Source organism: Cebus imitator, unplaced genomic scaffold (assembly GCF_001604975.1).
Source record: "Cebus imitator isolate Cc_AM_T3 unplaced genomic scaffold, Cebus_imitator-1.0 Scaffold68, whole genome shotgun sequence".
Taxonomy (NCBI): Eukaryota; Metazoa; Chordata; class Mammalia; order Primates; family Cebidae; genus Cebus; species Cebus imitator.
This window is the reverse complement of record NW_016107383.1, coordinates 5,467,427-5,480,120: the sequence shown is the minus strand read 5'-3', so window position 1 is coordinate 5,480,120 and position 12,694 is coordinate 5,467,427. Positions and strand designations below refer to the sequence as shown.

General features: G+C 41.7%; 1 protein-coding gene across 1 annotated transcript; it reads right to left on the bottom strand.

The window, feature by feature from the left end:
- Positions 1 to 2,000: 2,000 nt before the first annotated feature.
- Positions 2,001 to 9,788, bottom strand: CCN3 (cellular communication network factor 3). Its single transcript, XM_017530694.2, has 5 exons — positions 9,437 to 9,788; positions 9,082 to 9,307; positions 7,772 to 8,023; positions 6,757 to 6,971; positions 2,001 to 3,528 (listed from the first exon to the last, which is right to left on the bottom strand). The coding sequence occupies exons 1-5, from the start codon at positions 9,518 to 9,520 to the stop codon at positions 3,232 to 3,234; spliced, it is 1,074 nt and encodes a 357-aa protein (XP_017386183.1). The 5' UTR covers positions 9,521 to 9,788; the 3' UTR covers positions 2,001 to 3,231.
- Between the last annotated feature and the right edge of the window lie 2,906 nt (positions 9,789 to 12,694).

Below are 12,694 nucleotides of genomic sequence, written 5' to 3'. Positions count from 1 at the left end.
CAAGATACTCGTAATGCAGGTATAGACAATCGGTTGTAAAATGTTGTGAGAACTTTGATGATAGAGGCAAGTCCTGAGACTCTTGCCCCTGCAAACACCTCCTCTCCCAGCTCTCCTCCCATTCTGTACTCTAGCCTCACGGATCTTCTTTAATACTCTGACTTTATCCCTGGCACTGTGTTGTTTTGTTTTATACTAGCTGTTACTTCTCACTGGAAGATTCCTTCTCTCTGTCATTCCAGTGAAATGTCATTTCTTTAGAAAGAATTTCTCTTCCTCAAGCTAAATTAGCCACCCAGAAGTTTTTTATGTTATCACCCTGTTTTGATAATCTTCACAGATTTATTTATGCATTATTTGAAATTTATCTTCCTTGATTGTTTGCTGCTTTTTTGCCTGCCTTTCCTGACAGTGTTATGTAAATTTCAGGAAGAAGAGCTAATGTGTTTATTCTTATTGTTTATTTATTCATGGCTGTGTTCCCAGGGTCTAAAACAATGCTAGGCACACAGAAGCAATCAGTGAGTATTTTTTGAATGAACAAAATGAATGACTTAACAAACGCTTTGGCTGCTGGAAGGAGCAGCTCTCTCTATATGAGTATATAGAGGTGCAAGGAGAAGTATGCCAGAAGGAACATAAATCAGCCTTAATTTTTGTTTTTCTGGTTATAAAGGTAGTATATTCTCAGTTTTTTTTTTTTTTTAAGTTGGTAAAGAAATGACAAAAAAGGGAAAAAAATGAGACTAGCCTGATGTAATCACTAATCATATTTTGTTGCACATTCTGTCCTATGTCACTTTTGATTCATGACATAGATACTTTTGAACAAAACCAAATCACTCTTCTCCTCGTTTTATACCATCCTGGGATGTATTTTCTGATATCTTTTCTTAAGTTCTCAGTTTAAAGATTGCTTTGTTTTTCATCCTAATGGGTATACTATAATTAACATAACCAAATCTACATTGTGGAATCTTTGTATTTTTTTTTTTTTTTTTTTACCATTATGAACAATATGTGTAGAACAGTCTTGAAGACAGATCATCTTTTCCAGGACCCATGTGTTAGCAGGTAGAAAGTAAAAGGACTTTGATTTGAATTCTAGATTTACCAGTTTCTTTTAACATTTTTGTTTGTTTGTTTTCCTCATCCGTTACATGGGAACATGAAGAATGCCTACTTCATAGGGCTATTGTGCCAGTTAAACAATTTAATGCAGGTACAGCTCTCAGCACAACATCGGCATGCAAAAATATTTGCTGTCCTTGATAATTTCCTGTGAATGAACTCCTAGAGGGCAAAGTTGCTTTCTAATCCACCTTAAAGGACAAATAGAAACTAGCTAAAGAGAAGGGTAGGAAGAAGGGAGCAGACCCAGGAAGTAAAGTTGGGAATAGTAAAGCTCTTTTAAAAAGATTTTTTCTTACAAATTATAGAACTTGAGAGCCGCATTGCATCAGCAAGAAGCTTCCAAACACAAAACTTCTATGAACTGTGACTCTCACACTGCCCAGTATGCAGCCCAATGTGTCATGCAACTCCCCATGATCAATGGGAATATGCGTTTCTGGGTACTTGGCAAGATAATACTTGGCAAGAAAGTGCTGGCCAATTAAGCTGTGCCATTGGGAGGATGGAATGTCCTTTGATTAGATAAGGAAGTCACAGAGCTCAGTTTTGTTTAGTCAGGTAACAAGTTTAAATTTCAATATATAGATGTTGTCTGGTGGGCCATCCTGAAAAAATAGATCAGGGCTTGAGATGAGGGTCTGAGCAAGGAGTGAGGAGGCTATTTGAGGCTGTAGAGGTGAGGAACGTCTAACTCAGTAAGAGTTGTCTTTTGTTTCCCTTCTGATAAGAAGTTGTAAGCTCATCCAGAAATACTCATTTTGCTTTCAATAGATGCTACTGATTGATTTCTGGTTTAATTCATAAATTTTAATTTTATTTTCAGTAAACAACAATGTTCAACTTTTATGTAACAAAGTAACACAGAATCACACAGCAATACAATCATGTTTATTTAGGGATATCTGACAAGTAGAGAAATCAAACATAATATTTTACAACATGTACAATTTATATTTTTATAAATACTTTAAAGTAGAAAAGTGGAACACATGTGGTGGCATTAAAAGAATGTCTAGACTTAATTTTGCAGCCTACGTGGTAGCCTGACAAACCAGACACATGTATGTATACACGTATATCTTGATTATGAGTTTTTATTATTATGGCCCAAGGATAAGTTTTGGGCATGTCTACAATAATTCCAAACTCCCATAAAATGTGTGGTCTCTTACCACCAGTCATATTGATTTTGCTCTTTTTTTCTCAAAATTCCACAAAATGCACATTTTATACAGTCATCAGAGGATGTAAGCAAGTGCTTTGGGTCTCAGTTTACTCATCAGTAAGATGAGAGAATCCCTGCTAATATGCTCTGTTTCTGCTAAATTAAAAAAACTTGGGGCCTCAGCAGCTCCGAGTATATAAATGTCTGAGGGCTATGAGGGACCAGTCATCTTTGTATTGAGAGTTTTCTGTTTAGCTTCTTTCTATTGGAAAGGAGTCAATCTGTCTTAAATGGGGAAAGTTTATGACAACATTCCACTTAGCAAACATTTCATTACTGTAGATACAACATGTTTCCTAGTGTAAAACTAAACAGAAAATTAATAGTCATCTCTGGATGGCATGTTGAAGAGCTGTATGTTTCCTTGGATCTGGAGCTTGGGAGTTCAGAGCTGGCTTAGCCAAAAAGGGAGCCAATAGGGAATCTTCCCAATATATGTGCTCAATATATGGTTGAAATACTTGTACAATGACATGTTCAGTATGATTCTAGACTTCACTGAGTCATTACAGTGACATTTTCTTGGAATTGCACTAGTGCACAACAAAATATGATGAGTGCAATGTGATACAATCTACAAAGTAAGTTATATACCTGTTTCCTTAAATTTATAGAAAATTGCATTTAAAATAAAACCACAGGAAAGTAAGTCATCCCTAAGCCATATCCTGAGCTTACCTTGATTCCAAGTTTACAGTTAATTACATTTTTTATTAAATAAAAAGACAGCTATAAAGGTCCTCATATGATCACATTAGGAAAATACATAGGATTCAAGGATGAAATTGTGAATCTTCAATACTTATATTCCTTTGATGGTGGGTGACGCAGCTGCTACAGGTGCTCTGTAGGTGTGCTTATTGAGTGGCAGGTTACATTTTCCCTCTGCTAGCCTTCAGCTCCAGCTCCTGGAGGAAGGCCTCATTGTTCTTAGGACAGTTGGTGTGACAGGTGCAGGTCCCAATGACCATCACTGGTTTCTTGACTGTCTGCCCTGGGGAGCACTGAAACTCTACCTGGATGGTGTTGGTGTTGTGAGGAGTGCAGCATCGGCCATCAGTGCACAGCCCACAGAACCTGGGCTTGTAGGTGTGCAGGCTGGTGCAGTTCTTGAACTGCAGGTGGATGGCTTTGAGTGATTTCTTGGTGCGGAGGCACTTTTTTCCTTTCTAAGAAAGAAAAAAGAAGTGATGTATTAAATGGCTACCATTGCTCTGAGGAATGGTCTGAGGAATTTTAGAGTATAGAATTACCTGCTAGTTGCCCACCCAATATCTATTGGTCTTTCTTCTTTGCTATCAGAACGTTAATTTTGCGCGAGCAATGTTATCAGCTAAAAGTATTTACTTCCACAGACTATCTGGGACTTGGGATATCCTTGTGCCAAAGTTCTGGCCAAAGTTATATAAGCCAAGAGAATCTGGGAAATCCTTTGCCCTTTGAGCAGATGCAATTCTTTATTGTTCCTGCATTCGTTTTCCTTTCTTTCTGGAACGTAAACACCTTGACTAATTGTCCGTAAGGATCTTTTGACATTGAAGAGATGAGCATGAAGATGAAAGCATATGTATAATAACAAAATCTGTCTTTTAAGACACTGTAACATGCTTTGGTGTCATTTTTAGCCAGATGCATTTCTACATTTGATACGGTTTGGCTGTCTGTGTTCCTACCCAAATCTCATCTCAAATTGTAATCACCACATGTCAGAGGAGGAGCCTGGTGGAAGGTGTTTGGATCATGGGGGCGGATTTTTCCCTTGTTCTCATGGTAGTGAGTGAGTTCTTACAAGATCTGATGGTTTAAAAGTGTGGTACTCTCTCTCTCTCTCCCTCTCTCCTCTCTCCTCTCTCCTCTCTCCTCTCTCCTCTCTCTCTCTCTCTCTCCTGTTGCCATGTAAGATGTGCCTTGTTTTTCCTTCATCTTCTGCCATGATTGTAAGTTTCCTGAGGTTTCTCCAGCCATGTGGAACTGTGAGTCAATTAAACATCATTTCTCTATAAATTACCCAGGCTCAGGTAGTTCTTCATAGCAGTGTGAAAATGGACTAATACAATGTATTATAAAAAGAATGGGTATACATCTGGTATTATTATATGTTTCAAATACTCTTCAGACACTAGCTCAACCATATTAACAGTATTCATTCATACAAGGAATAATCATTCATAAAAAGAACAATTTCCCAAGTTTTACAGATGAAGAAACTGAGTCTCAAAGAGCTAAGGGGACCAGAAAACATCTAATGTTTGAATTTGTCTGATACAAAGCCCATTCTTTATATTACATGGTGACCTCAGGAAATTCCAAGACATGGAAATTTCATGAAGGCAAATAAAGTGGGGAATTTATGCAAGATTTTATTAGTAATGATAAATGAAGAGGCCCAATATTGATAATTCAGCAAAGAATTGATTACATTTTATTTATTACTTATATTTCTTCATCTACTTATTTCCTACAGTTTTTCACTGTTTACCTTCATAGGCATGATCTGCTTCTTATGGGGTGATTAGATTTGGAATTATCTTAAATCAGTGGCTCTCAAGCTTCAGTGCACATTAAAATCATCTAGAGGATTTGTTAAAACAAGTTGTCAGATCTCACACCCAGAGTTTTTGATTCAGTATATCTGATGTAGGACCCACACCACAAATTGGAATTTTAACAAGTCCTTAGATGATGCCGCTGGCTTGGGGACCACTGTCTCAGATTTCAGAGTCTCTTGGAGACAAGGAAGTAATGATTATTATACTAGTCTTTCCCTAGATTATAAACAAATTTTTACAACATTTATAAAATATGTATACTATAAGTAAACATCTTAAAAATAACATATCCAAATATTAAAGAAGATCCAAGTTACAAAAAAACCAAATTTTGAAAAAAGAAGAAACTAGTAGAAAAAGCCACATCTTAGAGGCATGCAATGGAAATGTCTTATTTAATAAAGAATTTACTCTGCCATTGAAAATATTGAAGGACTTCTTTCTTACTATTTTGCATTTAATATTTATCATGTATTCTTGTCAACACCCACAAAATGGTACAGTATAACAACATTCCTGTGTGTGTGTATGTGTTTGTATGTGAGACTCCTTATGTGGTGAACCTATGTTACTATGTTATATGTATATTTGAATTCCCTGGACTGCGGGGAAGTGTGTCTTCTAGGATATAATTTTAGGGATAAGGTGTTTCTAGGTGTTGTTTCTAAACTGATTGAAGAAACATAAAGTTAGGATGGACCTCAAAAAATTATATAGCAAAGCAGCCATATAACTAATGCAACCACTAGGGACTCTTATTTTACCAGTAAATAGAAATTATAAGTAATGGTGGCTACTGTTAACAGAGTACTTAGTCTACACCCAGCATTTTGCAAATTAATTCTATTTAATCATCATGACAACTTAAGGTGGGTACTTTCAGCAGCCCCATTATGTGGGAGAAGAAGTTGAGTCTGAGAAGTTAAGAAAATTGCCCAAGATTACGTAGCTAGTTCATATGGAAAGACAGAATTTAAAGCCAAGCTGTCTGGCTCCACAGTTGTCCTCTTACGTGTTAGATGATATTTCTTCAGTGCCAAGAGATGTAAATCTTGAATTGCTAAGGACTATTTTATTTTAATCTTAGGTTTGTATAAGGATCCATATAATGCTTCAAATTGAGTATTGCATTTATCTGATATAGGGCTCTGGTAACACGGCCTGTGATGTCATCAGCAACCAATCAGAGCTTCTGATCTGCATGTCTCACATTCAGGGTTAACATACTGAGTTGATATAATTCCAGCAAAAAAAAAAAAAATGATATGTTCTGTTTTATTTGGCCCATTTTGCCTTATACTGTTAAATGTATTACTTCCACTAGGTTTTTAAAAATACCAACAATTCCCAGACAGTCACTCACTTATTTATCAATAGTTGTTTATCATGCATACAATATGTGCCAGGTGGAGCGCTGAGGACTGAGAGAGAAGACGCATGTGGCCTCTACCTTGTTGTTCCATACAGATGGAACCTCAGGAGTAAAGAGAACTGAGATCAGAACTATCTCTCTAGAAGCAGCTGTGCTTGACAATTGGGTAGCCAGTTTTCTCCAGGAATGGAATGGGATTCACTAGACCGCTCTCCATTGGGAAAAGCATTATAGTTGTCCGGCCCCTCCCTCTTTTACCTGAGGGTATACTATGGGTTGCTTGGAGTATTTCAATATGATAAAGAGAAAAAAGAAGATAGACTGGCTTCAGGAACCCCACTGCCTTTTCTCTGGGGTTAACTCCCAGCTAGAGCTGTTCTCTCCATCACAGAGTGGCACAGTGACCTTCTGAAGCCCCGGCTCCAAGGAGACAAGGCCATTACCTTCAGGATGGGAGGTTTCCTCCAGGCTCCTACCTTATCTGTTGGCTGCTCGGGCTCTTGTTCACAGGGCCGCACCATGCAGAGCCGAGTCTGTTTCAGCATCTCACATTGACGGTTCCTGTTGGTGACCCGGGTGGAGAACCCCATGCCACAGCTCTTGGAGCATGCTGTCCACTCTGTGGTCTGTTCAATGCAGTTGACGCTTGAGTCGGAGACTTCTACTCCTAGGGTGGCTTCTGGCCTGTAAGCTATGGGATAGATAAATAAGAGCAGCCATATGGGGTAAAATGTGAGGATTGGAAAGTAGTACTTTTCAGCCATCATTATTAGAAAGTGGGTCTCATTCAATTCTGCACCTACTAAACGCCAGTGCTCCCAGGACATAGAACTGAATTAATTAATTTATGGCATGGCTGATAATGTCTGCCCTCAGAAATACTATAAAATCCTGGAGACTGTTAATATAAATAATCTGGCCAATTAATGGCTTCTAAAATATCCTCTACTGTCTCTTGAGATTTTTAAAAACTGTTTCATTGATAAAAGAAAATAGAAGAATAAAAAAGGTCCTGACGTGCCATCTGAACCTTCCTACAGCATCTAGAAAGATGAAACTTTTCAGTGACACCGGTCCAGGGATGAGTAGCCTTAATCATGAGGCAGACTAGGTAGCAAATCCAGAAAAGAAAGAGGATTCAAAATGTTGTCTTTGTAGTACTAATGAGGGTCAAGTGGGATGGATTAAAATACAAATACTGGTCATCCAATGAGACAAAAATAAGACACTAGAGTGAATTTGGGAGGTCCTCTTTAGGAGATATTGGGGCAAACTTCTATACTTAGTTTGAGTTTATAAATAGGTTTGATCTGATGTCTACAATTGTGTTTGATCTCAGTGGGCAACCTGGAATCTACAAATGAATGGCCAGAATCTGAGGCCAGCTTTTTTTTTTTTTTTTTTTTTTCCTCAAATCTAAGGGATTGCAAATTCTTCATGCTTATCTTTACCTTCTGCTATGACAAGCTGTACGTATATTGAGTTTCTTACCTGCAAGGGTAAGGCCTCCCAGTGAATCCTCCTCATCTGGGCCACAGATCCACTTTTCACAGCATTCTCCGGGCACCTCAACTTTTCTTGGAGCTGGGCAGTTAGGCTCAGGAAGTAGCACATCCAGCTGACAGCGAGGCACACAACCAATCTGCCCATCTCTGCAGGTGCACTGGAATTTGCAGCTTGGCTGAAATTTCTCTCCACTGCGATAGATGACTCCATCGAACACACAGTTATCTCCCTCTACCGCTAGTATATTGGGGAAGCAAAGAAAGCAAAGAGGAGGAGGAAAAACAAGAACACAAGACAGTGAAGAAGCTTGTAAGATTTGGAAGACATGTTCCAAAACCCAAGTCCTTTTCTAGTTCAAGTGATCTGGTTTCTTATGTATCCACCATAGAGTGATGGCCTCATGGAGGCCTCTTAAAGCAAGAAGAAACCTTCAAGATCATCTAGTCTTGCCACTCATTTTATGGATGAAGAAAGAGGTTTGCAACTGTGAAGTGATAACCCCAAAGCCCCCTGGCCATTGCTCCCAATGTTCAGTCATTTTGCAAGAACCTCCTTGGAGTCTCCTACTCCAGCAGGTTAGATTTTTAAAAAGAGAAAAAGTGTACTTTATGTTTTCCAACAGGTTAGCTGATGAAATTGGGAAGGGCATTAAGATTCCTTGGCACTCAAGCATAATAAATCATCAGTAGCTTAGAGAAAAAAGTAAAAGCCCTCCTGTCCAGAAAAGAAGGGACAATCTCCAACTTCAGTGTTGTGCCATGTGAAAAACTGATCCCTGATTAAGTTTTAGAAGCCTGGATTGGCACCTGCATTTTATTTTACTTGCATCCAGAGAAGGGTTACGTAGTTGTCCCAAGAGACTAGGCTGCTTTGGTTCAAAGGTGACAATTACAGGTGTGAAAACAAACCTGCTGGGTTTTCCCCAACTGCAGTTGGGGAAACTGTGAGCCTGTGAGTAAACTCAAGCTTCTATCAGCCCCAAGCGGCCCCCTAGATATGTCCGAAGGAAATGACTTCTGGCCCTTAACTCTGCTTAGATGCTTGTCTAGGAAGCCAAGTGAGGAATGCCTCTCACCCCCCAGGGCAGGTTTCCTTTCTGGCTCTGGTGCTCCCCAAAGTCCCAAGTGCTCCCCAAACCATGCCTGACACACAGTAAGTGCTCTATACATGTCACTTACTGCATTATTAATATTTGCTTATCGCCCTCTGAAAAGGGGAGGAAAAAAGAGATAAGGGAGGAAGCAGCTTCAGTTAGCTGCAGAAGAAGAGTGCCAATAGTGGAGGGGCAGGATTACCCATGCAGATGCCAGTCTGGTTGCTGGGGTCCGCGCTGCGGTCACAGTAGAGGCCACTGCTCTCGTCGCATGGCTCCAGATCTGAGCAGCTCTCGCCACGCTGGCGGGCGCACACCAGACAGCAGGAGCAGCCGTCCAGCACCGAGCGCACCCCGGGGGCGCAGGTGGGCGGCGCCGCGGGGCACTGGCCCGGGCACTGGGAAGGGCAGCGCTGAGTCGCAGCGACCTGAAGGCAGGCAAAACAAAAAGGAGAAACCCCTCAGCCGGGACAGAAGACGCAGCGAGCCCAGTGACCAAGTGGGGGCCACCCAGGAAGGCGAAGTAGCTTGGGGCATCTTAAGGGTGCACCACTTACCTGTCCCAGGAGACGGAGAAGCAGGAAGGCCAGGCAAAGGCACTGCTTTCGGAGACAGAGGCTCGTGCTCTGCGCACTCTGCATGCTCAGGCTTTTCCCTCTCGCTTCTACCAAAGGAAACTTTCTTCGCTGCAGATTGGCACTGCTCGCCTTCCCCCTGGTCCGGCGCTTGCCGATCACGCCCAGCGCCACCAGCACAGGTTTTATAGCGCGCTCCTGGGACTCGCACAAGCCGGTTGGCTGCAGTGCAGGGAGGAGGGGGGAGATCGGCTGGGTGGGGAAGTGGAACGAACCCTGGGGTTGCCATGGCAATTGGCCGTGGGTGCTGCTCTCCTTAGGGCGCGGCGCCGGGGCCTGAGTGTGCCTGTGTGTGGCGACTGGCTTTTCCCAGAGGGCAGGGAGGGGCTGGGTGGAGTTCCGAGGCCAGGACCCAGGGCTCGATACAGCCCGTGGGAAGGAAACGCCCGTTTCCTCCTGGAAGTTGCTTCGCCTTCTCCCAGGACGAAGACACCACCATTCCCCACCATCCTCCTCCACCCTGACCGTTCCGACAGACAAGGACTGAAAGCATGGGGTCTCCTTATGGGATGCCTGCAGTTTAGGGCCATCTGTGGGGGATTGGCAGAAGGCCCAGGGATTTAGTCATAAGGGAAGCACATGCAAGTTTGTCACCGTTTAGGGCACTCATTGAATGTGTTGAGAGGGAGGGAAGAGAAGGGAGGAAGCAAAGGAGAGAAAGAGGAGAAAGAGAAAAGTGTGTGTGTGTGTGTGTGTGTGTGTGTGTGTGTGTGTGTGTGTTGGGGGGAGGGGGAGTGACAAGGGAAAGGGAACCTAGAAAAAAAACCTCTATATCAGGATGTGGGGATGCTATTGACCAAATGGCAAAATTCTTTTGACTCTAATCCTTCAGCTTCACTGAGCCTTAAGCCCCAAGGTACACAGGTTTGTTAGAATTAAAAGTAAAACACAATAAAAGGAAAATAAAAGAAAACATCATAAAATAAAACAAAGAAATCTTCTTGGCAGAAGAAAACCTTGAAGCACTTGCTGTATCCGGCCAAATGTGAGACAGCTCATGTGAAAGCCCAGAAGCCTTTGAGAGTTTCCTAAGTGGATTCAGTTCAGCCTCCATCACCACCATCAAAACCTCCTTCAGCCAGAGAAGAAGTGAGGAAGGAACTTGCTTTACTTGGCTGACCCTTCAGCAAATCAAATCCCTCTCCCACGGGGCATCTGCTTTCAAAAAATGGTTGCTGGGGCATGCTTGTCATCTCTCATGGGAAAGAGAGAGCAGTTTTACTGCTCCAAAGGTGACACTCCTTGAAGGATTTAGAGCAGTTTCCCCCCATATTTCAACATTGCTGCTGCCCCTAGGAGAACTATGCCCAGCTCTTTTGGGGATAGCTGCTTTGGGCAAAAAAAAAAAAAAAAAAAAAAAAAAAGAAAGAAAAAAAACCCACACACACACACTTTTTAAGAAAAATTTTACAGGTCTGTGATGTAATTCTTGAGTTTAAAAGGAAACAAATGACCTCTACATCATCTGTCCCCAGCATGAAGGAAATCAAAGGCAGCTTGTGCAAGGGGCCAGATCTGCCTCTGCAACACCTGCAGATAATGAAGTCACCTCAAGCCCCTTCAAGATAATTCTCTCAGCAGCCTGAAACCACTGTGACACACATCCAAACCTCCTCCAATAGTTCTGCTTTCTTTGAGGTAGATGAGACTGAGTAGTACTCAAACTTAAGTAGAGATGGAACAGTTAATTTGTACTCCTGAGTAGGACATTTATTTACTCTTGAAATTGATAGGTTTTGGCTGGGCGTGGTGGCTCATGCCTGTAATCCTAGCACTTTGGGAGGCCGAGGTGGGTGGATCACCTGAGGTCAGGACTTCAAGAGCAGCCTGGCCATCATGGTGAAACCCCATCTTTAAAAACAAAAAAAAAAATTGATAGGTTTTGGAGGGTGGAGGGTGGGACCAGGGAGAGGATCAGGAAAAATAACTAATAGGTACCAGGCTTAATTCCTGGGTGATGAAATAATCTGCACAACAAATGCCCAGGACACACATTTACCTGAGTAAACAAACCTGCACATGTACTCGAACTTAAAATAAAAGCTTAAGAACAAGTAAAAAGGAAAAACAAACGAATTGATAGGTTGTATGAGTCATTTGGCCTAATGATGCCTCCACCTGGCTGCATATCGGAGTCAACCAGTGTGAATTTTGTGAAAAGTACGGATTCCTGGGCCCCACTCTTGATCCACCAGTAGGATTCCCTAGCGGTGGCTTTGGTAGACAGGATTTTAATGTATTTTGAAATGGGAGCTGGCTTTCAGGAAATGTAGGTAGGGAGCAACTAGAAGCACTGCTAATGGGGAAGCAAAGAGCGTTGACCAAGTGTTCAAAGTGTGAACAGACTGATAGAACAAGGAGAAATTGGCAACATGGAGATTGGGCTAGCTCTTCTCAGAAAGCGTGGGGTGGGGGCGGTGAGAGGGAAAATGTAACTTCAAGACAAAGATTAACATGTCAAGAAGCCACTGCAAGTGCAAAACTGCTACTCAGTTTTGATTGCAAGAGATGGAAAACAAATTTGAACTAGTTTTGGCCAAAAGAGGACTTTACTGGAAGGATGCTGTGATATTTCACATAGTGACAGAATGGGAATTGTGCAGCGAGGCCTCAGAGGCAACTAGGAACTGGGGAAAGGAGGGCCAGGAAGACACATAAGGGAAAATGGTCCTTCCAATCTTCTTGCTTTATGACCTTGTCACCACAGAAGGAATGTCCCTCTCTCTTAGGCCCAACTTAAACAGTTTCAGGAATGAAATTGGATGGGTTTACCTTGGACTAATCAATGGGGACAAGGAAGGTGAAGTATGGGGATTAGCTAGAACCTCATGGTTGGAATGGAGAGAAAGAGCAGTTCTCTTGGGAAGAAAGCACTGTTTCTTAAAAGGGAAGCAAGTTTGGCAAGCAAAGCCATACACATCCACTCCGTCATCTGCTATAAATGCTCTAGGATGAGGACCTTCATCTTAAAACAATTGTAAATTCAAAGTGAAAACATCTGATGATAATCATTATCATGTCATGCTTCACTGCCTCCAGGCCATAGTCTCTGAAATCCTTCCTGCTGGGATAGATGTTATCTGTAGCGCAGGCCTGGCATGCCTAGCTTAGCTCTTTTATCTCACAACTCATGGGATAATCATTATAGTCATACCATTTAATGATTGGGATATGGTTGGA